The sequence below is a fragment of the Ptychodera flava genome, chromosome 17, assembly GCF_041260155.1.
Source record: "Ptychodera flava strain L36383 chromosome 17, AS_Pfla_20210202, whole genome shotgun sequence".
Taxonomy (NCBI): domain Eukaryota; kingdom Metazoa; phylum Hemichordata; class Enteropneusta; family Ptychoderidae; genus Ptychodera; species Ptychodera flava.
Genome location: NC_091944.1, coordinates 27,786,974 through 27,814,175, shown reverse-complemented (window position 1 = coordinate 27,814,175; position 27,202 = coordinate 27,786,974). Strand labels below are relative to the sequence as shown.

The window sequence follows — 27,202 nt, the reverse complement described above, 5'->3', positions numbered from 1 at the left end:
TTACGAGTGCGCCGCCATGGTATTTCAGTGGGTGTGTGATTCTCGTGATTTATCGTGCAGTGCGATACTTCCTTCGTCGACGGTTTCCATCATGGCGAACTTCCACACTGTGCGATAGTGTGTAATCCCCCAAGTTATAGTCGTTTTGGTTGGATGCATGTGCAAGAAATGGACTGAAGGTAAAATTTTAGCTTTTTCCAGTTCTTCACAGTACCAATCCGCTCAATTTTGAGGGGCGGTCACAGCTAATTAGCAACATTTGGGAAAGTTTTCAGGGATCACACGGGCCGATATCAGACACTGTTCGTGTTCTGGTTGCACTGGTCGTAGGTGTGGTAGAAGGATTGCGTATTTTTTGACACTGACGGGGAAAACCACTTGCAAATGCCCAAATCCAGTAAACCTGGACAGTAGATCTGTCAACGGTTTGTTCACGTTTTTAAATAAGTCATACCTCTCGTTACTTTCGTTTGTTTTTTGAAATTAATTTGCGTCTTTCAATAATGTATATCTTTTATACTGTGCACTGCGGCACTGAACCGTTGACAGGGATAGTCCATGGATAGTCGAACCCTTGTCTTGCGACCACAGCGGAGATGACGCAAATACTGTGGGATGTAGAACTGACTACTCACCTTTTTTATAAGTTTCGTTTCGGTTATTTAATCACGGCTTCCACCCACCAATTCGAGTACTCATACATGAGAAAGGCTGTATCAGTGTGTGTGAAGTGACCATTCCGAACGCCCCCCTCCCTTAATTAAAAAAGCCATGATGTGCCAGGTTTATCCCGAAAAATCTCATATGGGGCGCAGCAAATAGTACCCAGCACGAGTTATTTCAGGAGAACAAATAGGTGATGGGTTAACCATGGGTTAACTGATGGATATTCAGCCATTTACCCTTCTATCATTATATGCTAAAAAATACCAAATCATATAGTACAAGACTGTACGGTAACTTGGCTAGTAAAATGAGCCCAACTCTGCCAGTATACCGAGGATAGTTCCCATACTTATCAGGCTGTTTATCTCGATGAGTCAGGGACTGTGTGTGACCTCAACACCGGTGACCCCCTCAAGTTCCTGTCAACACCATGCCTTTAGGTTCTGTTTTAGTCGTGTTTTCAAAGCAAAATGATCAAATGATCACCAGTTAACAGACAAGACTGTCAAATATTGTGCATCATATCATTTACATGATCTTGTTAAGTACATCATGTATTTTTTGCATTTCATTATACCATCATTACTCCTCCATGGTTTGATATGTTAATGTTAGTAAGTTATGAATGCCAGAGTATTAAGGTGTGTAAAATATTTGGCAGCAAATACAAAGACAGTGACAAGTAGTTTTTCATTAGTTTGGAAGATTTTCCAGTGGAAATATAATTTACACTCATTGTGACTTTGGAACTCTTAAAAAATCAGTCAAGAGCTTCAAGTCTGGGCAAGAGTTCTTTTCCTTCAAGAGGAAATGAGTGACAATGTAAATGTACTTCTTTAGCCAAAAGGTCATCTCATTGAGGGTAGGATATTTTATCAATACACTCATTTCCTGGTACCGTGATGCACAATTATCAATAACCATAGCTTGGCAGAGACTAAAGGGAAAAAAAACTTTGAAAGCTTTCATTCACAGAGAACCAAGAGGCAAATCTGAGTCTGAATGACCCACAAACAAAAAGTTTGACAGCTGACAATGGGTGCCATTGTGACTGTCATGAATGAACCTTTGAGTGCAAAACAAAGGTAAAAGGTCAATGTGATGTTACAATTGTGATCAACTGGATGCTATTTGATTAATCAGTGAGGAAAAGTTGAACCTAATTTGCAAGTTACAGAATGATAAACTTTTTTTTTCATAACCATAGATTACATTGAAAAGTAATCAGTGAATTGTTTGATTAAAACTACTGCAACATGGGGATTCCAGAGATTGAAATATGGTAAGGTCGTTTTTCATTTGTAAAGCCCAGAATCCCATATAATTGACAATGACAAACTGGTGCTGAAATAGAAAATGCCAGTAACCTCTCTTTGTATGCCACTGGGGGACACTGGGCTAGTGGACATATTTACATTGCTTTAACAAATACTGTTGCAAAAACCGACGAATCTTTGAGTCAAAAGTCATGGCAAGGTAATTGCCGCTTATTGGCTGAGTTTTTGCTTCCCTTGAGGGCCTTCCTTCTACATGAGGGGACAAAATTTAATAGTCAAATTTAGTAACAGTTATACGTGCATGTGTTCAATGTAAATCATACAAGTTTGTATAACTGTCAGGCTGAGGTAAAAAAAATAACTCCATTGTATCGTTATAGTGTTGGGATTTTGAACAACATAACAATTACCATATTTGGTCAAATGTTCCAAGCTGTTCTGCCTTGTTATTCCATATATATATATATATATATATATATATATATATATATATATATATATATATATATATATATATATATATTATATATATATATATATATATATATAATATATATATATATATATATATATATATGGAGTGCATGGAGGTCACTCTGTTTTCGAAAGTTGGTATGGGGAGACAGCCACTTTTTGACGTCGGCAAAAAAATAATCCCCCCCCCCCCCCCCCTGTAAAATTTTCCAAACAAGAAACTAATGCCATCAAGTGTCAGACACCTGTTATAGTGCATGACAAGCATAAATATATAAACAATATGAGCATCAGTTTGATGACCACATGTGTTGTCTCTGTTGTATTAGTGATGGCCTCCACAAACTAATAAAATGTGATAAATTTTACCCCACTATTGGCAGTACATGTGGAAGACCAAGTGAGTCTCTCAGAAAGTCTTTCATTTTGTTCGGGAAATTTGAAATGGAGTGATCTTCATCAAATAATGTCAGCACAGAGATTTGGTGTTTTTGCCTAATCTTACATTGGTAAGGCTCTTGCATTCTAAATCATACAAGACTGAATAAAATGCTGCTAAAGAAGGTATTAACTCACCGATTGCCAGACGAGACCTTAAAATATTTCAAGGCTAAGCAAGCTAACCGTATCATATTTCTACTTTGTGTTTTGTACTCACACTGATGTCAAATTTTTCCAAGCCAGTCAGATATCTTACATTTCTGTGCATAGAGATGGGTAAATCTCACAAATTCAAACTCTCGCTTGTCAAAGTAACTGTAGCTGGGTGTAGTTAAATTTGACTGCATTTATTTTGGTGTGTTTTCTTAGTGACCTCTGGCAGGTACCAGTATTTATCAGTGGATTGGACACGCTGGTTTTATATCAGTAACCCAACTCAACACGGCAGTCGGTGAAAGGTTTCCAACGTTTTACGTGTGTATAGTGACAAAGGCCATAGTGACATCATCATCAGCTGAATTTAGGTCAACTGAGTTCAGTTATGGTTATGATGATGTCACTCAGGGTCATAATTAGCAAACAATGAATGATTTGGTCACTCCTTAAAACATTCTAATCTCAAATTCTTGATAAGATATGGTAATCTTTGCCAACTATAGCATAGATTAGAATTTGTAATTAACAAATTACCCTTGATGTAACATATCCAAAATGGACAAAAATTTGGCGAGTTAAAAGTTCTTTGACATATCACAATAATTTGTCCCTGCGTGTTACCAAGGTAGCCCAAGAATCAAAACATGATGACGATGAAAGAGTTCAGGAATTTTGCCAAGTTTGATAAGTGATGTTGCTGGTTAATGCTATTCCAGTACAAAGTTCACTTGTCCCATAAAATGCAAATATCAAATGATCTTTTTCCTCCTTTTTTGTCGCAATGATTTCAAATTGCCAGATACATGTGTTGTACCATTAATTGGAAAGCTAATATGGTTGTTCTGTTCAACAAAATAAAACTATCTGAGTACTTCATTCATTCATTCTGTACGTGACTCATTACATTCATAACCAAATGATCTGTAAAGCATAAAGGACGACAGTGTAACAATGCAATGACAGGTAGCAACTGTAATGTCTACCAAAAGTTTGTTGACCCTGTTACCACGCATGACATATCATTGGTCACTGCCTTGTATGTATTACCAACCAGCCCTATTCATGTGGCTATAGTGAGTGTCCTTTATGGGGCCTATGAATATTCCTCATTGTCAAGTTGATTATATGGGCAATGATCACTAATGCAATTTACATAGATACCTTCCATTGATTGTTGGCCGGAATAATAGATATGGTATTTCCATGGTATCTTATATTTCCACGGATGTTTGTTACTGTAAGCTTCTCAGCAATCAGGGTAGACTCTGTGCCACTGCTGGGCAAGTGATTTGAATAATCCAAAGATGTGACAATGTGACCTTTCAAAACTGGGATTGCCATGACCACTTGTTCTGTTTCTGAAAAAAATTCAGAGCTAATGCAACATGTGCAATATTTTTTGACATCCAAGTCACTTTGTCACAAAACATCTAAGCTGCTAACTCTACAACAACAATGGTCAGCCACTGTAACTGAGGTACTGAAAATTTGGTAAAATCTATATTCTCAATTTCAGATCCTGATAATCTCTGAGACCATAGAGGTGAAACTTAAAAGTATGACTACCCTACATGTACTGCTCTTCACAACAGATTGAAAATTAAAACACTAGCCATTAAATGGATGCTCTCAAAACTGAATGATAACATCCAAATATTCCAAAATATACTTATTACCAACAAGTAACCATCCACATTGTCAACTTTGGATTTGTTTGAAGTAAATTTTCAGGGAGAGTGACAGTACCGCTACATGTTATTAAGGTAGCATGCACCTTGGAAGTGTTTTGTTCAAACTCCCCTCAAGGATACTTTCAAGCATTTTCTTTCAAAACCAAGAATGAAAATTAGGGGCTACCGTGCAAATTTTGGAACTAGAGAAACAAATTACTCAATATTTGCCGATATTTGAAATTCAAAATGCCTGTCATCCCTGTGTTAACTCTTTAGAGAAAAAAAATGAAATTTTCGGTTTTTGAAAATCTAAGCTGGTGAAAAGTTTTCTTACACCAAGAGCTTTAAAATCAACCTGGACAAGTGGTAGATCAGACAAAAATTTTAAAAGTGTATCTGTCCCCGAGGTGCGTTCTATAAGGACAAAATAGTGTTCCAAATGTGGATATTTGTTTACAGGAGAGACTAGTGGTAAACTGATATTTCTAATCGAGATATTTCTTGTCTATCTCTGTATTTCAGATGTGGTTGCCTCTCTAGCTGGGAAAACTCCAAGGAGACCTGTGAAGCTTAATCTTTGTATATGTTTATAGACTCTCTGTGCTGTTTTGATCCTGTAGCATGGCACAAGGTCTGTTGGTGGCCTGGGAGTAATAATTTGGAATGGCTGTGAATGGTACCAACGTGGAGGTTGTGGTTGAGTGCATCAACGGGGAAGGTGAGGAGATGAAGGATTCTGTTAAGGATTTAGACGGCGTCGGTCAATGTAGGGACACCCAAGCAATGCAAAATTCAATGCAAAGTAACTGCAATGGCGAGGACGTCAGCCTCGCAGAAAATGACTCGGCGTACGCTACAGACAGTATGCGAGATCTTGATAGCCGGAGCCAAGACTTGTCCTCAACTCTGACGGAAGAATCAGCACAAACTCTAAACAGTTCCGGGGATTTCTCCGAGACAGATGATGCGACGCAGATGAATGGCTTTGTGAGGAGACAGGACCCCTCGAAAATGGACCTCTCGTTGAACCTTCAGAAAATTCATTTGAATGCGAACGGTGGTGCCGGCAATGAACAAGAGTTGTCCAATGAAAGGGCTGTTGGGAAATTCACAGATCAGGCACCCCCACCAAAACAGTCATGGTTACTGCGCTTATTTGAGTCTAAATTATTTGACATTTCCATGGCGATAACCTACTTGTATAAATCTAAAGAACAGGGTGTACAGTCTTATATAGGTAAGTAAGACGCTGCATTCAAGGCGTTATTCCTAAGAAATTCCTCTGTGTGGTTGTGTTTGGTATTGCAAGAGATGGTACATATTATGATGTGTGAGTATTAATCATACATAAATACACACTCACTTTCAGCTAGATTACTACTGTATGTGTGTTCTGTATTCACAGATGATAAAATTACTTCATGGACAAATCACTGGTAATATTGTCTTTTATCCAGTCATTTGTTATGCCAAACATTGAGTTCAGAACAAGCATTGCAAAGATGTCATTGTAGGTTTTAATCCAGGGTATCCAGCTAGTTAAATGTATATCTGGGACAAGTGCAAATAATTAATGTTTATAATTCCAGATCGCTAAATAAGTCGCCTAGTATGTCTGAACAACCCAACTCTTAAATAAGCAGATAAAAATGGTTTGTTTCAATACAGAGGATCTTGTTTTGAACAAAATGTCTGATGATTGCTCATTTAAGCCGTAGGCATTATCTCATAAAACCAATAATATTAGATTACTCTTTGATAATTGAGGAGTTAAATATGATGCACAAATATGACATCATTTGTCAGTGCTGCCAGTGATAGAGACACCTGTTTGATACAAAACCACAAACATGATGACATCATGTGTCAAAATTATCGATACATCAGTTGTACTGCAATGGTACACCACTGGACGGCGGTTGCATGTTTCAGTAGTTTGTATCATTATGATAAAATGTAAGCAAGGTGTGGCAGTAATTTGTCCCTGTTACTGCCCCTTTCAATGTCATATTGCAATCTCATCAAGGCAACCTTGATTACTTTCCACAAATTTTATTTTTGTGACCGTGAGACCTTTCCTCAGCATGACCCATGTTTAATTACATCAAGAGCTAACCTACATGTGTGATTATTTTAGCCCTTGATCAGATCATAGACCCTCGAGGGTCTATGATCAGTACTCTGCAAAAATATTTTTAGTAGGTTACTCCTAAATGGAGTATGATTTATCCTACTTTTGAGAAAACCAGCAGAAAAGAACATAGTTATTTAATGATATGAATAAACCTGCGGTAAGATTATTGTTTGCTTTTTGACTGGAGAGAGCAACATCCAGTAAGTGTGTTGTGTAGGGTCATACAGAAAAAGCTTCATCAAATCCATTGCTTGTAAGTGCTGAGTGACTTCAAGGACTTTTCTGTTTGTGTAAATCCCATCTACAAAATACATTTTACATAACATATTCCGTTCAAACATCTCCTACAGCCAGGTTCTTCTTTGCTTTAGTTTGTCCACGCTACAGGATGTTATGCAAGAACATTTCATTTCTGTGTGAGTCAGGACTTGGTTACCCAGTTGTGAGTTTTCTTCTCTCCGAAGGTTGCTTTGGCAAATATCATATTGACATGCATTTCTTTGTTAGTTGACCATAAGAATATTACAATGAAAAGACAAAAAGTTAATTGTATTTTTTTTCAAGAAGTGAATCAGTTAATATTTGCTTTTCAATGGCAATATTTCTTCATTCCATTTCTGCATAATGGGAAAATTAATAATTATGTATCTACATAGTCCATGTATTGGATCAAAGATGGTTTTGTTATTGGAAAGGAAACTATGAAGTGGGTAGTCTTAAATTTAGCTAGTCATTCATGGCTGTGGGAAGTCTGCCAAACACCTTTGGTTTGCAAAAGCTGGAAAACAACAAGCTAAATTCCACATTATCAAGTGACTGAGTGTGAAAAAATTAAGGCAAGGCCATGCTATATGTGTACTGTAAAATTGATATATATGTATGTATACCATATGGCGGTTTAGAGGTTGCACCGAAACCTGCATACATTAAATAAATGTCAGTATTTATTGACGATGTACACACATGTAAACCATGGAACAATTTCAAGTAATGGACTTTCTCTCACACTGTGGAGAAAATGCCAAAATATGATGAAATGCATTCGCCTCAAAGTAATGGAATACCCTTTTTGTTTTGTTTCCCTTTCAACATATAAAGATAAAATTGTACATTGTTTTTTCATAATCATGTTTTCTGGTTATCTCAAGTCTGAGAGTGGTTTGTTTGTGTTGTACTTAAAATGATCAAAAAAGTAAATGTGTGAATCAATGCAATCTGTGAGGCACCTGTTGAGCTTATCTGCTTTCCTATTTAAAAATAGCATGCTTATTTTTTTTTCTGTTTTGATTTCAGGGAATAAATTTTTTAGTTTTAGTGATGAAGACTTTGATTTTTACCTGCCTCAGATTTTTAACATGTACATACATATGAATGACGTCGCAGATGCCATCCATCCCTTTATCGTGGCCAGGTGAGTTTTTATTTCACATTGGTAATCCAGAAATGTATTAAGGCTCATGAACTATTTAATCACTATGGTAGATTTCTCACCACAAGATATATTTCCATCCAGTTGCACTGTTATTTCCATAACCTTTTTATTGTCATGATTTGGCCCAAACAGGCTGCCATCAATGGGGAGTGTAGACCTGTTTTACAGGAAATTGGGGGGGGGGGGGTGGTGGGAGGGGCTGGTTCAATTATGCAAACAGTGTAACTATATGTGTTGGCATGCCACCTCGAATGATTCAAACAATTTTGTAAAGACTGGATGTATGAAATTATTTGATCTGTCACCTGCAAAACGCCATTTTCACAATTACATTATATTATTTATAAATTTATCGATTGTATCATGCTGCAGTTAAATGTACATAGCATCGTAAAACTTAAAAGATTTTCTACTGAGTATGTAACAAAGGTCAGTTTCCGTGATTCTGCTTTTGTGGTACTTTCATAAACATATATGGTATGTCCACTTTTCTGTATAGACAATCTTGACAATGAGGGCTATATATGGAGAACGACCTAAAACACTGAGAATTACTTCAGATTTATCCATAATGGCAATAAATGCAATAAAAATTCAGGAAGTTTAAAGTCTGAGGAGGTATAGATGAATGATTTTTAAAAATATTCAAATGCTGTAATCTCCTATCATCAAGGCACAGGAAATGCATAGCAAACTTGAATGTTTTCCTCATTAGCTGGAGAAAATAGAAGCCATTTTCCATGTCGAAATAAGGTAATTTTAGCTGAAAGTAATAAAATAATCTCTGGCTTATACATCTCAGGTTTGAAGTGCCACAAAAATGTATACGTTGTAAATAGCTTGCACAAACGAGTGTTGTTTTTACAGTGTGAAATCCAATGAGCGTGAGACATTTTCAACAAAATGTATTTGCCTTTGACATGCTAGATATTTACAACAATACTGCATGTATCCACCTTGAATCTGAAGCTTGTACTTTTCAAAGTTTGAATGCAGATTATTTCATGCATTTGGGGATTAAAATTTGACCTAAATTTTAATGTAAAAAATGAAGTCCATAGAGTGTGGAAACATACCAGTATACAGTAAAAGTGTTCAGACAGAATGCCTCGTTTGAAAATCTCTCATATGCTTTCTGTATTTGTAAAATATTCAGAACAATAGAATCAGATCTTGTATGACAGTCCTTTGAGGTCTTTCTGTGTCACCATCATGTAACAGTGACCTACTAAATTGACCAGATTTAATAGGATTTTGATAGGGTATCTTGATTAACTTCCATATTGGTGAACGTCATCTTCAGCATATTACACTGCCTGAGATTTAGAAAATTATCCCCCAGACAAAAATTGTTATCTTTTAATATCATTGCCTGTACCAAGAACATGAACTGAACTTTTCATCAGTTATGTTAGTTTTGACTTCACACTGACTCACTGGTTGTAGTGGAAAAATACAGTATTTCTGTATCAGACATGGACTGGCTGGTAACTTGCCCTCAATTGGGCAATAGGTCAGGTCAAAGTTCAAAGTACAGCAGCAGTGATACTGCCATTGTGGTCGCATTAATCTAGTGTTGTGGCTTTGTACATTAGAGTATACTGTGCCTACCGAGTAGGTCCTGTGACGTAGTTCATGTCAGATAGATTGTTCTAAATTGTGTTGATTAATCTTTCATGCAAATTCCAGTAGTCTATATCTGTGCTATCAACCGCAATGTACATAAAGGAAATACCCCATTGTTCTCCCTAGTTAGTGACTGTCATCCCTTTAAATTTCATACGGTAACAAAATGTAGCTCATAAAGCTGTTTTTATAAATATTTTAGCCATTTCTGGATATGGTGCACTTATTGTTCTATTGTTCATCTATTCATACCCTGCAAGCCTTTGTTTTACATCAATTCAAAATCCATTGAGACAATTTGCTTTATTGTCTTGCCCCATTTGGAATTTGCCCCGTCAATGTGCCATCATTGCTGAATGGCACAAGTAGAATACAGTAAATGTGGTGTATATATTCTGAACAATTTTGCTGCAAGGCAGTGATGACTCAGTGACATTAGCAAAGACAAAAATCAACAAATGATAATCGTATCGTTGTATGTCTTTGAAAATGTACAAATTAGTAGTATGGAAAAAATAGATGGTGAAGAAAGAATGAAATTGAAATTAAGATGTGTTAGCTCTAGTTGTGTGACCAAGACATGTGAGTTTGTCGGAAGAGTAACACATGCTGCCATAGGTGTGAAGAAATCATTTTCAGATTCCCTAACCATTGCTATCAGGTCAAGATGCTTAGCATCACCATGTTGATGTATGTCCTTGCAAAGAAAGTGTGAGAATTAGGTTTAATTACCTATATGTATCAACTGTTCTTCAAATGATCAAATCTTTTCACATGTTATATCTAGGACAGGTTCTACGGTTATTTCAACCAATTTGATAGTGAAAGACAAACCTTCTTAAAAGATGTTTAAGATACCTATTAAGGTAGAATGCGCCTCGGGGACAGATATTTAGACTCTCAAACTTTTTCTATTCTCTTCTGATCTACCACTTATAGGGTTCATTTTGAAGCTCTTGGTGCAAGAAAACTTTTTACCGTCTTAGTTTTTCCAAGATCGATAATTTAATTTTTCTCCGTAGGGTTTATACTGGGATAGTGGCTATTTTGAATTTCAAATATCAGTAAATCTTGGGTAATTTGTTTCTCTTGTATCAAAATTTGGACAATGACCTCCGTTTTTATTCTTGATTTTGACACAAAATGAGTGAAAGTTTGCTTTAGGAAAGTTTGAGCAAAAGTTTAAGTCTTTCACTTTCGAGGCACATACGACCTTAAGCATAAATAGACACAGGTATAAGAAAAGTTATGTCTTGTGCACCCACTCTGTATGATGTTAGAATTTCTATGTGTTGTATTTCAGGTGTAGAGCTAGTGTAGACTTTTCCCTTCATGCTGCATGGCTGTTGAGTGCATACACCAGCAACGGTGTCACCCCAAAGGGCAGGAAACAGAGCCGGGCTGCCAAACTCAGGAAGATGATCCTGTCGGAGGAGCTGAAACCCAAGTTGAACAAGAAAGAGAATGTCAACCTACCCAGTCCTAGCAGTCCAGTGTCATCACCCACGCGGAAAACGCACCAGAGGTCAAGGTCTGATGCATCAGCAGGTAGAGAAGAATATCATGTTTTCTGTAGTTGACAGTAAGATGTTTCGTACATGTACAGTGTATATGTAAACGTGGATCACGCTAACGTTGAATATGCTTCAGAGACAGATATTTGGACTCTGAAATTTTTCAAAATTTTGCTAGTCTGCATTGTGTGTGGATTTCTTTTGAAGCTTGTGGAACAAATGAAGTTGCCACCATATTATTTTTGTGAAAATTTATCTTTTCTTCATAGAGCTAAGACATGGTATAGCTGCCACATAATACTGTACTCTGCTGGTGACCCCAGTGTTTTCATTCTTGATATTTAAAGAATGGTTTAACAGCTCCCAAGGAAAGTTTGGCAAAAGTTTAAGATTTCTGTTTCAAGGCACATATTAGAGAAATTTCAAATTTTTCGCACTTGTCACTTTATAGAGGGACCCTTAGACAAAATAAAAAGGTTGAAATTTCCTGCCATACATTAACATTCCGTGTCTGTGTTGGAATTTGCCACATCACAGCATAGAGACTCACCGGTAGCCATTCAGAGCACAATACCTGATCTTACAGATTTAATATAGATGTGAAAAAATGCCAGTTGGACTTTTCAACTCAAGTAAGACTTGCATTAGGTTGTTTACACTATACCAAATGTTGGTTCCGTACTAAACTCAATGCCTCACACCAGTAGTGAGCCAGTCTCATGGCTGTCAAAACAGGTGTAACCTCAGCAACAACAAGTTTACTGAAAAGTTTTAATGAAATGAAACACTTCTATTCGAAAGAGTTACATTAGTGTTATGTTAATCAAATTAAGAGAGAGGCAAATGTCAATCATCCAAGTTAGCTCTGGCAAATGAAATAGACACTAAACGTAAACATTCCAGTAGATATTTACTTATTTCAAGACACTTGTTTAGTCAGAGATATAGAAGGGAAGTGTTGCTGTCTCAAACATGTAACAATGGTGATTGGTCAATATGACATTTTATCTACACTGTCTGGAAGTTCAGTGTATTAATTATGAAATATTTTCTAAACCATGACAACAGCAAGATGTTTTAAGTTCTATGACTATCAGTTGTTAGGGAGTTGATCCTTGTAGAAGTGGATTCATGTACTTCATGATAAGGCCACATTTGTTATGATGTTGTTTGGTGATGAAAACAAACAAGTGGTATCAAAGTGGTTTCATAGTATTATCATACACTGATCATGAAGTGTCCCCAACATGTATTGTTGTAGATGTAAACACACCACTTGTGGCATACTTTATATTGTGTATTTATATAAAGTATGTATGATACAGTCATTATAGCAGAATTCCAAATTGCAAAAGTTTGATAGAGCTTTTAAGATGAAATATTTCACATTTTTGATGGCAGTATTTCAGACATGTAATTTACTGTTACTGTTTTCTCGTTTCACGTGATGCAGCGATAACAACCAACAGTAATGGACCACTAACATTAGTCAGGTGTGCCAGTTCGTCAAAGATCAGTATCGGTGATCTGACGTCAGGCAGAGCCTTCAGTTCTGGCTGCACATGCTTTGATAACTCAGCCAGCGTTCTCAACGATCTCGCCGGTAGACCTCAGAGGGAGTGTGTATGTAACGTAAGTAAAGCAAATGAATGAATTATGTTCAAAATACAGATTTTGCCAATGACATTTCAAAAAAAATGCGCAGATTCAAGTTTGAAACAAGGAACAATTAATATATCTGTAACTTCAATACGTGTATTTCAAAATCTAACCATCCCTGTTCAGTGCATTCGTAAGCAGTGAACTGGTGACATCTAATCGAATGGAATTTTTTGCATGACAGTTTGATCTGCTAAGTAAACCAAGTTTACACTTATTTTCAACAAAATTTTACCAGGCAGTTGTGAAGTGAAATCTGATGGGAGGAATAGGTTTGAGATTCAGTTATCATTAACGAACCATCTGTGAGATGAGGGCAGGCCTAACAAGAAATAAGTCACATAGTTATTCCTGACTCAGCTTGTTTCAGTAGGTGCGCATGTAAAATCTTTGCCAGCAATTCAGATAAGACAGTAAGATATGTATAATCATATTCATTTGCAGTAGTAAGCCTAGATGCTTCAACTTGTCAGCATGCTGACTTTAACTTGTCTTCCAGTGCCAATTGAAATGTAACTGATACAAGTAAATTTGACTATTGTCCTTGCCCCCACAGTCACCTCGATTACAGCCTGAGCTAGAATTTGTGACTGCATTGATGGCTATTGGTAAACGATTACAGGGACTTCCTACCAGGGAAGCAAGAAGTAAGTACACTAGCGCTGATTGTCAAACTTTGATGCTGAAAACAGAGACCAAGGCTGTCCACTCAGATTGCTTCTGAACTAGAGTTGATGTACAATTAAGCATTGTTAAACCTTATCCTGCCAAGTTCATATGTCACCATCAGGTCAAGTTTGTTAAGAATCAATGAGGTGTGACATGTCCCATGTGCTGCATTTTAACAAAGACTTGTATTGTATGAAGGCCCCTGAAAGTTGCTGTAAAGACAATTTTCACTCACTTACCCGCTATAAAATTCTATATATATCATGCCAAAGAGGCAAAATGCATGTAGGTTTTGACGCAATACCACTATTACATACTTGCAGATGGGAAAGTGACAGGCCTGGTAGGATAGGAGCTAGTGAATACAATTCCTCTAATTCAGCTTTCACCAATGCATGGTGGTTGTGGCTCTTAACCCTTTGAGCGCCTAAGTCAATATTTGTCACCTTTAGAAAATATACTCCAGTCAATTGTTCTCAGATTTTTGTCAAAATTTTGACAACACATTGGATCCAATAAAATGTAATGTCCATTTTGTCCAAAATTATCAGAAATTTACAGAATAATTCATAAAAATTGGTGAAAATGTTGCACTAACATTTTGGTGGGAACAATTACAGCACTCAAAGGGTTAAAACAAATGGTGCTGTGTCCTCCTGGTTACGCTGCAAGTCATAATCATAGGTATTGGCTTATCAATGGTGTTTAGTTCACTCAATTACTGACAACTTCTGAGATGTTCTGCATTTTTGTCTGTAAAACAAAGAACGCTTCCATAAACATGTATCTTGTTCAGTTTAGACTGGCAGTACTTCATTTTCCAGTGTTGATAACATAGGTATTCTGTGTTTACAGCCAACAGACTATTTGCTGAGCTGGCAATGTTAAACCTGAATCTACCGGCACGCATCTGGTTACCGTTTGACTGTTTACCTGCCAATCACCACATTGTAAGGATAACACCCAATGCAGCAGTTGTCCTCAATTCCAAGGACAAGGTGAGTCAATGGATCCATTGTATCCTACATCGTACATTTGCACCTCAAAGTTTAGAATTTCTCTTCTGGACCAGCATGGTAATCATGTACATATACAAGTACTTGCATGTTCGTTCAATGAGGTATTGAAAGTTTGTTACAAAGTTTCTCCTTTTACGAAAATTTACTGCAAGAGCATAGGGCATGAAACATTCAGAGATGATGTTCAAATTGCTTAGAGATTTTTAATATCACAAGTTTCATGGTACACCATGATGGCAAAATAATTTAAAGGTATTCCTTCCTTTTCATGCTTTCTCACTTTTTGTCCTCTGTCAAAACTTTTAGAAACTAGGCCACAGAAATCAGAGCATGATATATCAACTCATTCAATTCGTAGCATTTTTAGCTCCCATAGCCATATGTATATATGGCAATGGAAGCTATTCTTATAGGCTAGGGAAATGTCTGTATGTATGTATGTCTGTATGTCTGTGTGTCTGTATGTCTGTATGTCTGTCCGTCAACATCAAAAACTCCAAAACCGCTGTACATTTCATCTTGATATTTGGTATGTACATGGATGATGGGCTGTAGATGAGATTTTGTTCAAATGAAGTTGTCATTGCCAAAAATATGCAAATTAAGTGAAAAAATGTAAAAACAGTCAAAATTGAAAAAACTCAATAACCACTGAGCAGATTACATGAAAAATTAGCATGTAAGTACTTTGGGCTGACATGAAATGATTGTGCACATCTTGGGTCAGTATCTTGGACTTGCTATTTTTCATGAATTTTTTTGTGATTTTCTCCCATTTTTGGTCAAAAAATCTCCTGCTCTGAAACCACAAGTCCGATTGATTTGAAACTTGGTATGGAAGTGCATAGGAGTGACCTTTCCCAAATTTGGGCAAATCGTGGTGAAATTTGCATATTTTAGTTTACACGTCCATAGACTCCCATGTATGAGGCAGATCTCCATAGACTCCCATGTATAAGGCCACGAAAAATAAAAATTTAGTTTCTCATCGTATTCATATTGCAAAAAGGATGCAGTGACACAATTTTTAGTCCCCACGGATGAAGTCCAGTGAGCTTATAGATTGGGTCATGTCCGTCTGTTCGTCCATCCGTGAGTCCATCCGTTCACGCAGATATCTCGGATATTTTGACAAAATGTCATGTGACCTTGATGACCTTTGATCTCAAATATACATATTTGTCCATAACTCAGTAACCACAAGTGCTACCACCCTTCATATATGGTATGATGGGACAGCTTATGACACCACATATTGTATTCATTAATTATGCACATATCTAGTTTTGAGCGAGCCAATAGAGCTAGAGGTCTGATTTTGGTATATAGGGATAACTTAGCAAAACAATTTTTTTGACAAAATGTCACGTGACCTCGGTGACCTTTGACCTCAAATATACATATTTGTCCATAACTCAGTAACCACAAGTGCTACAGCCTTCATGTATGGTATGATGGGACACTTATGACGCCACATATTGTACCTCATTAATTATGCACATATATACTTTTGAGCGAGCCAATAGAGCTAGAGATCTGATTATTGGTATATTGGGATAACTTAGCAATACAATTTTTTTGACAAAATGTCACGTGACCTTTGTGACCTTTGACCTCAAATATACATATTTGTCCATAACTCAGTAACCACAAGTGCTACAGCCTTCATGTATGGTATGATGGGACACCTTATGACGCCACATATTGTACCTCATTAATTATGTGCATATCTAATTTTGAGCGAGCCAATAGAGCTAGAGGTCTGATTTTTGGTATATAGGGATAACTTAGCAATACAATTTTTTTGACAAAATGTCACGTGACCTCGGTGACCTTTGACCTCAAATATACATATTTTCCCATAACTCGGTAACCACAAGTGCTACACCCTTCATGTTTGGTATATGCGACACCTTATGACGCCACATACTGTACCTCAATAATTATGCGCATATCTCATTCTGAGCGAGCCAATAGAGCTGGATGTCTGATTTTTGGTATATAGGTATAACGATAGGAGAGAAATTTTTTGACCAAATGTCATGTGACCTCGATGACCTTTTACCTAAAATATATGTTTATGTCAATAAATAAGTAACCACAAGTGCTATGTCCTTTGTATTTAGTAGGATGGGAGACCTTATGACAACACACGCTTTACCTCATTAATTATGTACACATCTAATTCTGGGCAAGCGAATAGAGCTAGAGATCTGATTTTTTGGCATATAGGGATTAATTAGCAATATAATTTTTTTTTCAAAATGTCATGTGACCTCGATGACCTTTGACCTTGATTATACATATATATTCATATTTCAGTAACCACAAGTTCTATACCCTCCAATTTTGATAGGATATTAGATTTTAAGATGTCACATCTTGTATACCTCATTTATAATGCGCATATGTATTTTTTGGCTGGCCAATACTGCTAGAGGTCTGATCTTTTTTCCCGATTTAGAACCATAACTTAGACATGCCTCATGTGTTTCAAATTGGGAACAACGACATAGACCTATGTGCCCATAGATCTCAACATATACACTCCAGTGATACTTCTTAATGACCACATTTTCCTGCCCCATCAAGACTAATACTCCTATTACAAGTGGGGACTATGTCATTGTAAATGACTTGTTGAGTTGATGGTTGTATCACAGTATTCGATATATCTAATTCTGTATTTTTTCCATTTTATACTCTGAATAATTACATTAAACATATTTCACTGTCTCCAGTACATTTCATTTAAGTATTTTCACTTCATGCACTTTATCCCTTTCACACATGTTCAAATATCTGACCAGAGAACAAACACTAAATAGTCCAGGATGGGAGCTACAGTGTCATTGACGCTATTTTTTGTTTATTTTTCATTCGTTTCACAAAATTTTACATTAATTGGAAAGATTTTCAACATCTTCAGTATGTCTTTCACAATCTCTAATTCCCTCACAATTATTGTTATTCATACGTTGTCACAGGCCCCGTACTTAATTTATGTAGAGGTTCTTGATTGTGAAAACAAGCACACATCACCGCTACCAACCAAGCTTTTAGAAAACACCCTGAGGTACACCAGATCAGAAGAGAACCTGCCAGACTGTCATCTGAGTGATACGCCACCGGGCAGGTTCTCTGTCTATTCTAAAAATGACCATGATGATGATTGCTGGTCCCAAGAAGATGACGTCATTCTGCAGGTGAGATGTACAACAATGATAAGTGATATTTACATTCTTAATGTTAAGATGACATTTGAACATATCTGGTGATGAAAAATTGATATACAGTAAGTTTTAAATTTCTTTCATGATCATATACTACTCTTGTGTGAGCATTACTAATGAAATACTCTGAGGTGAGCTATCGTTCATGCATATCTGAAGTGAATTGGTCAAAACCAAGTGGCATACCATCACTGGGTGTCATTTATTGCTATTATATCATAGCAATGTATTGAAATTCTGGCATGGAATGCCAAAAAAAGGATTTTTGCACTTCCCGAGACCTCATTGGTGTCCGTGCCGTGGTATATTGCCAATATATCACTGTTCTTTTCACATCTCAACCAATCAGATTGCTGTATTTGCATCATCAATATACTGGAATGATATATATTAATATATCAGTAAATACAAACAGTAATACAATAATGACACAAGTTTTGCTCAAAGTATCTTCTGTGATAACCCACATATAATAACTTTATATAATCAATCCCAATGTGTTTTCCATGGAATTTCAATGTTAGTTTCTGTATTTTCACTACAGCAGTATCCTCAGTATCAGAAATCGATATCAAGTGACAGCATGTCACAGGTGTCACATGACAGCTCCACCAGTGATAAAGAACCAGTGTACATTGCAGCTGGTGACATCAGGAGACGGTTATCGGAACATCTCCATGAACCCAGCAAATCCTTCAAGGTTTGTGCATTTATGTATTTGTAACTCAGGGATTGAACAGAATGAACATCTCAGAAATTTATAAATATAGATGTTTTCAACTAACTGGGCTCTGGTTTTCTCTTGTCTGTGCCCTCCTAACAATGCCATATCTGGTTAATTTTTGTCACATGATTTCATAAAAGGTTTTTGTGAAATATTTTGTGAAATATAAGTTGTTGTCCTATTATAATCTTGTCTCCTTTTGTAGCTTGATATTTCTAAATATCCAGGTTCAAAGTTTATTTGAGCATTAGTGGAATTTTTTTTTTTCAGAGAGTATTTCTCATCTTCCTTTGTATTTTGTACATCGTTTGTTTCTTTCCTTCAGTTTTGTCTAGGAGATTCCTACCTTTAGTTGCTAACTAATTATAACACTAATGAATGCTGAAATTTCTTTTAAAATTGATAATTTATGTTGAACATGACCAGAGAATGTCCATTTCCTTCATGTAGTCAATAATAAATTTATAACACGAAAGTTGAGATTTTTTGGAAAACTTATAAATTTGTGTAAATCACAACCAGAGAATGTGTTTCAGAAAAAAAAAGAAAGAGACCCACTGATTGGTCTGTTTATTGACATTCTATTGGTATTCTGTAGTCTTAAACCAATCAGGTCACCTGTAAAATGTATCTGTCATTCCGACCCACAGCGAGACCCAGATGACCCATCAGCGGCGGCACTGAAAGAACCGTTCGACGAAAAGAAGAAGCGGATCCAGGAAGCATCTCCCTACGGACATTTACCGAACTGGCATTTGTTGTCAGTAATTATCAAGTGCGGTGACGACCTGAGGCAGGAACTCCTAGCATACCAGATACTCAAACAACTGCAGGTAATTGTAATCAGTTGTCTGGACTCTGCGGCATGACGTCATGTTGAATAGTTTTGTTATCATAACAACACAAGGATATACTCCTCCAAAATATCCAACTAACTAAATGAGAATAATTGTGTTGTCAGGCAGTGAGATTCCTCATTCTGTCTGTTGGATTCTTTATTCAGGTCATCATTGATAAAATAACTTGAAGTGTTGAATGATAAAAGGAAGCTTTTTTACAACACTTTGTGGGTGGATGGTTTTGAGATACTCACCCCATAATTTTGCAGTTCCTTTTCCCAGTGTTAAAGTACTGTTATTTTGTATATTCTATACACATGCAGTAAAACTGGCAGCGATTAGCATTTGTTTTTACATCTGTCAACAGAGATAAACGTTTTTGCAGCAACTATAATTACCTGCCTAGGCAAGTTTAAATTTCAAGGAATTCTTTGTAAAGTACAGGGGCAGTTGGGTTTTAAACATTTTCCTGCCAGGTTTATTTGTCACTTTCAAATCAAATTTGTTGAAAGCTGTTAAACATTAGGTATAAATATCCGTTGTGTATCACATATAACCTGTTTGAAAGGGTTCATGGTCAGAAGAGCTCTAAAATTAAACGTGATTTTCTCTGACATGCCTTCCAAGTTTTGAGATGTGTTGAAGGATGGTGCACTTACTGATTTGACTTGATAGTGATAGTGTGTGGATGTCGCAGCTGTGTGTATCATGATTATCTTTTCAGCGCTTTTGATTTTTTTTTATGTGGAGTTTGACACATGTATACTCAACACTGGTTTGAAAAAGGTTGAACATACTGGTATAATTCACAGCGTATACCTTCCCTTCACAGACTGTATGGCAGCAAGAGCATATCCCCCTATGGGTGTACCCATTCCATATCGTAGTGACGTCCAGCGACAGCGGTATGATTGAACCCATTATCAACGCGGTCTCACTCCACCAGATCAAGAAACACAGCCAGATGTCGCTGCTCAACTATTTCTTCAAAGAGTTTGGGGGAGCCACCACGGAGGAGTTCCTGACAGCGCAGAGAAATTTTGTACAGAGTTGTGCTGCGTATTGCTTGGTCTGTTACTTGTTGCAAGTCAAAGATAGGTGAGTCGTTCTTTTTTTTGTCTTGTCAGTGTTTGTTCAATTCATCCAAATTCTGTTAAACTGAACTCTAATTAGTGCATATAGGTTGCTTCAGCCACACTTCAAAAATGGTTAACCCTGGATAAAAGTCTGGGTAGGGTAGAGTGATAGGACTGAGTCTATATCCTCAAAGTATTCCAGGATAACACTGTGCAAAGTTTAAAATCCATTTTGTCAGATTGTTTGATAATTGTTTCCTGTTTTGGCTAGATGAAGACATCGAGGTTTCCGTATCATTCTTTGTTTTGATATCGTTGCATTTGAGCTACAGTATGTTTTCACATTAATATCAAACAAGTTAAGTTTCCCTGTGTCATTGAAAAAGGCTTCTTTGTTGATAATATTGGTGTATCTATCTTGAATGCAGAATTGTAAATATACAGGAATTTTAGCCATTGGTCATCTAGTATGGCAAAAAATTGATTGTTTATCATTAATAATGTTGTTATTTCCTTTGCAGGCATAATGGTAACATTTTACTGGACTCAGTGGGTCATATTATCCACATAGACTTTGGTTTTATTCTCTCCAATTCACCACGGAACTTGGGTTTTGAAAGCTCTCACTTCAAGCTAACACATGAATTTGTAGAGGTAAGTTGAGATATGTAGATTATTCATAGACCCTCTTAAAGGTGGCAGCTATAATTTGTCCATTCACTGCAATGCATGTACCAAGTGCAGGATGCGTATGTAACTGTCTTGAAGTTCCAAATGAGTGTTGTGCAGCTTTATCAGCCATGTATGTGAATTTCATGACACTGGACCCAAATTGAACTCGGTGTGAAATTTAAAGTTTCACATCTATCTTCCAGAGTTAGATACATGTAGATATTGCATATTATGTCTTTGTAGGTGTATCAGTAAGCTGGAGCAGGCCTGTAAGGTTGTAGTTAAGCCCAATAGCAGATCTATGGGAAATTTTCAGAAAGTAGCTTTTGATCAACAAGGGAATTGAGTGAGGGAGTGAGAGGGGGGTAAAGGAAGTGTTGCTTTTGAAAAATATTTGCATTTACAGTTAGGCATAGCAGCCAGTCATTTTTACTAGCCACCAACCATTATCTGCTACCCTGTCCTAATGAAAGTATACATATACATGGACTGACTAATTCAAACGTCTGTTTTCCAGGTTATGGGAGGTTTGGGCAGTGATATGTTTGAATATTTCAAGATTTTAATGCTTCAAGGTTTCATCGCTGCCAGGAAACACATGGATAAAGTTTTGTCAGTGGTTGAAATCATGCAAACAGGTGAGCTAATGTCAAATACCAAGTATTTACTATCAATGTGTGTTTCCATTATTTGTGTTCTGTTTGTACAATGCAAATTTTTGTCAGATTATGCAATAATAGCAAAAAAGCTGTAGCATTCATCCTAGTATCTAATGTCATTGTTGACAATTGTATTTCAGTCGAGACCAAAATTCATATGACAATTTTTTTTTTCAAAAAATTTTTTTTTTAATTTTTAATTTTTTCAAAAAAAAAAAATTATGTGTCTATGATGGAAAGTAAAATAAAAGGCCAAAGAACTGGCTTACAGAGACTTTTATATTTATTTTTATATTTTATATTTTATTCTCTGACCTGTTCACATCTCCACCCCATTCCCAGTAAATATGTCCACACTTACCATTAGTAACAGTGGGTTTGGGCCAAACCATGTTGGTTAAAAGGTTAAACTTTTTGTCAGGGTTAGATTGTTGGAATATGGGTGTCACCTTTCCCTGGGATTGAGAGTTTCCTCTTTCACCCTATCATCACCATGGTTTGGCCCAAATCCATTGTTTTCAATTGTGATTGTGGACCTTTTTACGGGTATCAGGGTGGACCAAGTATAAAAAGTCACATTATTACTTTTCAAATTCCTTGTGGTAACTACAATGATGCTTACAATTTTTCTTGCGTTCCTTTTACAGCCCAGCTTCCATGCTTTAAGCAAGGTGCCAGTACTGTACGTGCAATGAGGGAAAGATTCCACATGAACCTCACCGAGGAACAACTTCAGCTCATGGTGGAAAACATGGTGGAATCCAGCATGCATTCCCTGACTACCAAAATCTACGACGGATTCCAGTACCTCACCAATGGAATACTCTGAGACTGCCCACCCAACCAACCAACCAACCAGGGATCTTCTTGTAATGGGTGAAACAGAATACATCATTTTGATTCAGTAGAGGTAGTGAAAGTTTAGGCTACCTGGAAGATTTTAATGACAAAAATGGCAACCACAAGAAAACTTGTTTCCTGTAAAATGAGTACGGTGAAAGGAAAGGTGCTATAGAGGGATGAAAGAATGAAAATTCAAAATGCAGATTTACCCAGCCGCAGGTGACCAGATCTTGAAACCGTTCAACCCCAATGTCCCAGTGATGCAGTGCCTCAAACTGAGAGAGACAACTTCTGGGAGTGTGTAAGGGGTTCTGGTACTATGAGCCGTTTTGGTCCAAAGGTATATAATATACAGTAGTAAAGAAAATTAGGGAATCGGGCAAAAAGATTGAAACAGTATTAGGTATAATTTAACCGTAGTCAGAACCAGACTAAAATAGGGGGAATTACAATGTCAATGGTAGATTTGAAATCAAAATTTTTAAAATAAATTCAGAAAAATGGGAAACACTAATTTCGATTTATAAAAATCAATGCAGCATTCTATTGTTAATTTTTGCAGTTTACCAAATCAAACTCTTTTGTATAGTCTATGACATAGTGTATAGTGAGCATAGTTATAGTATGGGCATCTGTTACTGTGTAGTAAGTGGTCAATTTCTTGGTTCTTAGTCGTAATTTTTACGTTCCATCGTTATCATTTACAGTAATTTACATAGCTGTACTCCAAGAGTAGAGCTAACAGTACAAAGGAATAGGTGATCTTTCCAAAGTTTGGGCTCCAATTGTCCTTTAACATCGTGAGAATTTAGCTGTCGTTCTCACCAGCGATGTGCTGAGTGACTTCTGGTTATAGCAAAACACTCAAACCAGTCAACAATGAAAGAAAACCATATATTTATTGTCCATAATGATTTTACTCTATCTTTCCAGTGTGTGTATTGTGATCATTTATCGTCAACTCTTCGCAAAAAAAGGAAATTTCCGATTCAAAATCATATCAGCATTTTACAATTCTCTCTGTGTGCTTTTTATATGCAGATTTAAAGTAAATGTATTTGCATATTTTTATCTGAACACCTGGATTTGTTTCTCATTCGACCTTTCCGTTCTCAGTGTTCAGAAATGGTGTATTCTAGGCTGAGAAAGGAAATAGGTGGAACAGTCTGCAAAGACAATAAGCACTAACATGTGAATGAGGTTTTGTAATTCACTTTTGAAAGAGGCAATGGTTAATGCTATGGAACCTTCCAAAGTGCTGATACACATTTCATGCTCTGTAGCTTTGTAAGCACTCAATTCTAAAAATGTGCAAATTTTTCTCAATGCATCAAATTACTGCTTTTCTGCTAGTGTGCACTGTGTCATTGAGCTTCACGTCACATCAGTATTGTTTGACGTAGCTGTTAGAGATGGGTGTGTACCACCAACACCTCATCCTCAGGCAGATTTTATTAGTTGAACCAAAAAAGCACAACTCACTCAACATGGCTTGTCATCACTGCTGAATGTTGCACACAAAGTTTTCTGTGATGTGGTGATTTGCGATTACATGTGAAACCCAGTTGAACACTGAATGAACACATTCTAAGCATGTTGTAATTCTCTGTGTGCAATCTACGTTATTCCATAGCACCACTCCTCTTGATGTTTTCACAGCACATATATGTTTAAACCTCTGTACCGAACAATATGCACTTAGAGCTATCTTTTTAGGAATCTGGTTGAAGCGCCCTCAAGTGGCAAACCTTTCAGCATATTGTTATTGTTATTCTGTCTGTAATGTACAGTGTACTTTAACCATGAGCTCAAAGTGAAAAGTGCGGAAATGTTATGTTCAAGGGCAAGGCCAGTTGTTGAAGTTAGTGGGATACATACCTGTTGTAATAGTGTGTTACCGACAAAGTACAAAGGCACATTGTATGGCAGGTTGTAGTGTACTAAAGATCAGTTTTGTTACGGCGAGTCTAGGCTGATACGTATCAAATCCCTATGTGCTTTAAATTCTTTTTGTCCATGTCTGTCCTGAAAGATAGTACAGTATGCATGTTTCATTGATGAGGCAAGCTCAACTGGATGACCCAGGCAGTGTATTTGAAAAGAGACACAGAAACAACAAGCCATTGTTTGTTCCTTGTATTAGCATCATGGCCTCAACAAGACTAGGACAGTGGACTGTGTTAGATGGAGCTGTCAAATTCCACCATGTTAGGGTTACCAGGTTAGAGAAAGGTCCCCCTAGAAATGTTTCAGTTAGCTAATTGTAATTGGCTTCTCCATCCCTGTTCTCAAGTTTTTTTGTGACACATGTCACATGATCCAAACATGTACCGTATGGATACTAGACAATGTTTTTAAAGAGAAACCCACCATGTTCCATCATCGTATATGTCAGTTTTTAATTGAGTAATGAAGGGACATGGAACCTGACTGTTGTATTCATTCTGTCAAGAATACGCCCATACATTTTAGAGCTGTTGAAAATCTATTCAACCATATAGGAAGTGTTTTTACAGGAGAAGAATTGCTGGTGTAATTACGCCAGAGTGCAGGTAACATGAAATCAGCTGATCTGTTCGATGTCAGTATAGAGTCAGTACACATTATGGTTATCCAGAATCAGAATAATTGATCCTGTGTTACGTCCTAACACTGCTCAATCATGTGCAATTTTTCACCTCAGTATTGTCACTTTAGTGGTCACATGTCATAACTTCCTGAAAAAAAATGCCAACATCTTATGATTGGTAATTGTCCCCTGCCACCAAATCATAACGTGACCGACTTCCATAATACTTAGTTCATCATTAGTTGCCTTAGGCAAATGAGCACATCAACTTCCTTGCAGAGTAGGAAGACAACTTCATCCTCAACTGCGAACATCCCTCATAATGTACATAAGTTTAAGAAATTGTTTAAATTATACAATGGTTTAGATTCACACTTCAGTTTGGTACGTATGAGCAGGGTTCAACTAAACTCAGTATAGCACGCAAGGGGTAGGCAACAACTGAGTGTGTTAGGTCAGTGTCTTTCTCTACCTATACACCCTTTCGTCATACCTTTAGTATTGCTCTCCATAAACAAATCTGACCTGGCATAGATATCAGAGTTGTGAGCCTTTCACCCTCATTTCCCTGTACAGAGGTCCAACATTACCATGGTGAACAATAGGAATGTACTAAAATTCATGGTGCAATGGGGTAGAGCAGGATAGTGGACGAACAGCCTGATCTGTACCTTTTGTTCTCTTTAAGCTGTGTAAAATGAACCGTATTACATTTTATTGTCCAGGTCAATATGGAAATATTACGGAGACCTGTTTTGAGTTCTTAAAGGGACAAAGTCACTAATTTTTGACATTATTTTGGTCATTTTAGTTTCTTTTGAAAGACTGTTAATGTTGTTCTGCTCACTGAAATATGCTCAATCACCAGGTGTCACAATTCAACTCGCACCCTTTACATCGCCATAACAGGCGAATACTGTTATTATAATTTTTGGTACATACCAAAAATTAAATAATGGAAGTAATATGCATTATGTCCATGTACGGAGCTTTGTCAACCAGAGATTGAGCCAATTTCAGTGAGCAGAAAAACAAATAATTTTTCAAAAGAAACTAAAATGACCAAAATAATGTCAAAAATGAGCGACTATGTCCCTTTAAAATATGTGCAATGCACCAAGTTCAAGTATGTAGCATCATTTCAAGGAATTTCTGAATATTCTATGGTTTTATGATTCATAAACCAATTTCACCTCAATAAGTTATTTTCACGATCAAAATTCCTGTATTAAAAAAAGTCATCAATTTCATGTGTAGTAGCTCTGCAAAGCCAACAAAATATAAAAAGTGTCCCGATCAGCTTCAATATATGCTTTGTGTAAGAATTCCAAACATGTCTCTTTTTTCATAAAATTTACAGTCTTATATAGTAGCACCCATTAACAATGTTATGTACACGTAGTTAGTCAATATATCTGTAGTTTGTATTTGAATTATTTTTGTCAGAACTTTATAGAAAGTTGAAATAAATGTGTATATAGAAATTATACAACTGGCATTTTATGATTACAATTTTGTTCCTTAAATTTTTTATTCCCTTAATATTTAAATTTCTGTTATACTGGTTTTTTTGTATGAAATATATAAGATGACCATGAGTTATTACACTGACATTGGGAATGTTCATATTTGGAAAAAATAAAAAAAGGAGGTGCTCAGTCCATGACATTCAAGAGCTTCAGTTTCCCAGACATGAGTGCTAAAGGCCATAATGTAGTAAGTACCTTGAATTGAAAGATTAATACTTTTGCTCAAACTTCCTGTAAGGAAAGTCCCATAATGTATTCAGCACTTAGGTGCCCTGAATTGAAAGATTAAAATTTTGTTCAAACTTACTGTAAGGAAAG

At 36.6% G+C, this 27,202-nt stretch overlaps 1 protein-coding gene across 3 annotated transcripts; it reads left to right on the top strand.

Moving 5' to 3' along the window:
- The first annotated feature begins 44 nt into the window (after positions 1-44).
- LOC139115954 (phosphatidylinositol 4-kinase beta-like) lies at positions 45-26,847 on the top strand. 3 transcript variants are annotated; one of them, XM_070678422.1, is made up of 14 exons: positions 45-179; positions 5,210-5,924; positions 8,115-8,232; positions 11,183-11,427; positions 12,847-13,025; positions 13,609-13,699; positions 14,577-14,719; positions 17,728-17,946; positions 18,521-18,673; positions 19,348-19,530; positions 20,369-20,634; positions 21,134-21,266; positions 21,802-21,922; positions 22,591-26,847. In XM_070678422.1, exons 2-14 carry the CDS (start codon positions 5,351-5,353, stop codon positions 22,770-22,772), a joined length of 2,607 nt encoding a protein of 868 aa, XP_070534523.1. In that variant the 5' UTR covers positions 45-179; positions 5,210-5,350; the 3' UTR covers positions 22,773-26,847. The 3 variants fall into 3 exon arrangements, with proteins under 3 accessions (XP_070534523.1, XP_070534521.1, XP_070534522.1); XM_070678420.1 differs by having other exon boundaries at positions 18,518-18,673; XM_070678421.1 differs by having other exon boundaries at positions 59-179; positions 5,308-5,924; positions 18,518-18,673.
- The last annotated feature ends 355 nt before the right edge of the window (positions 26,848-27,202 follow it).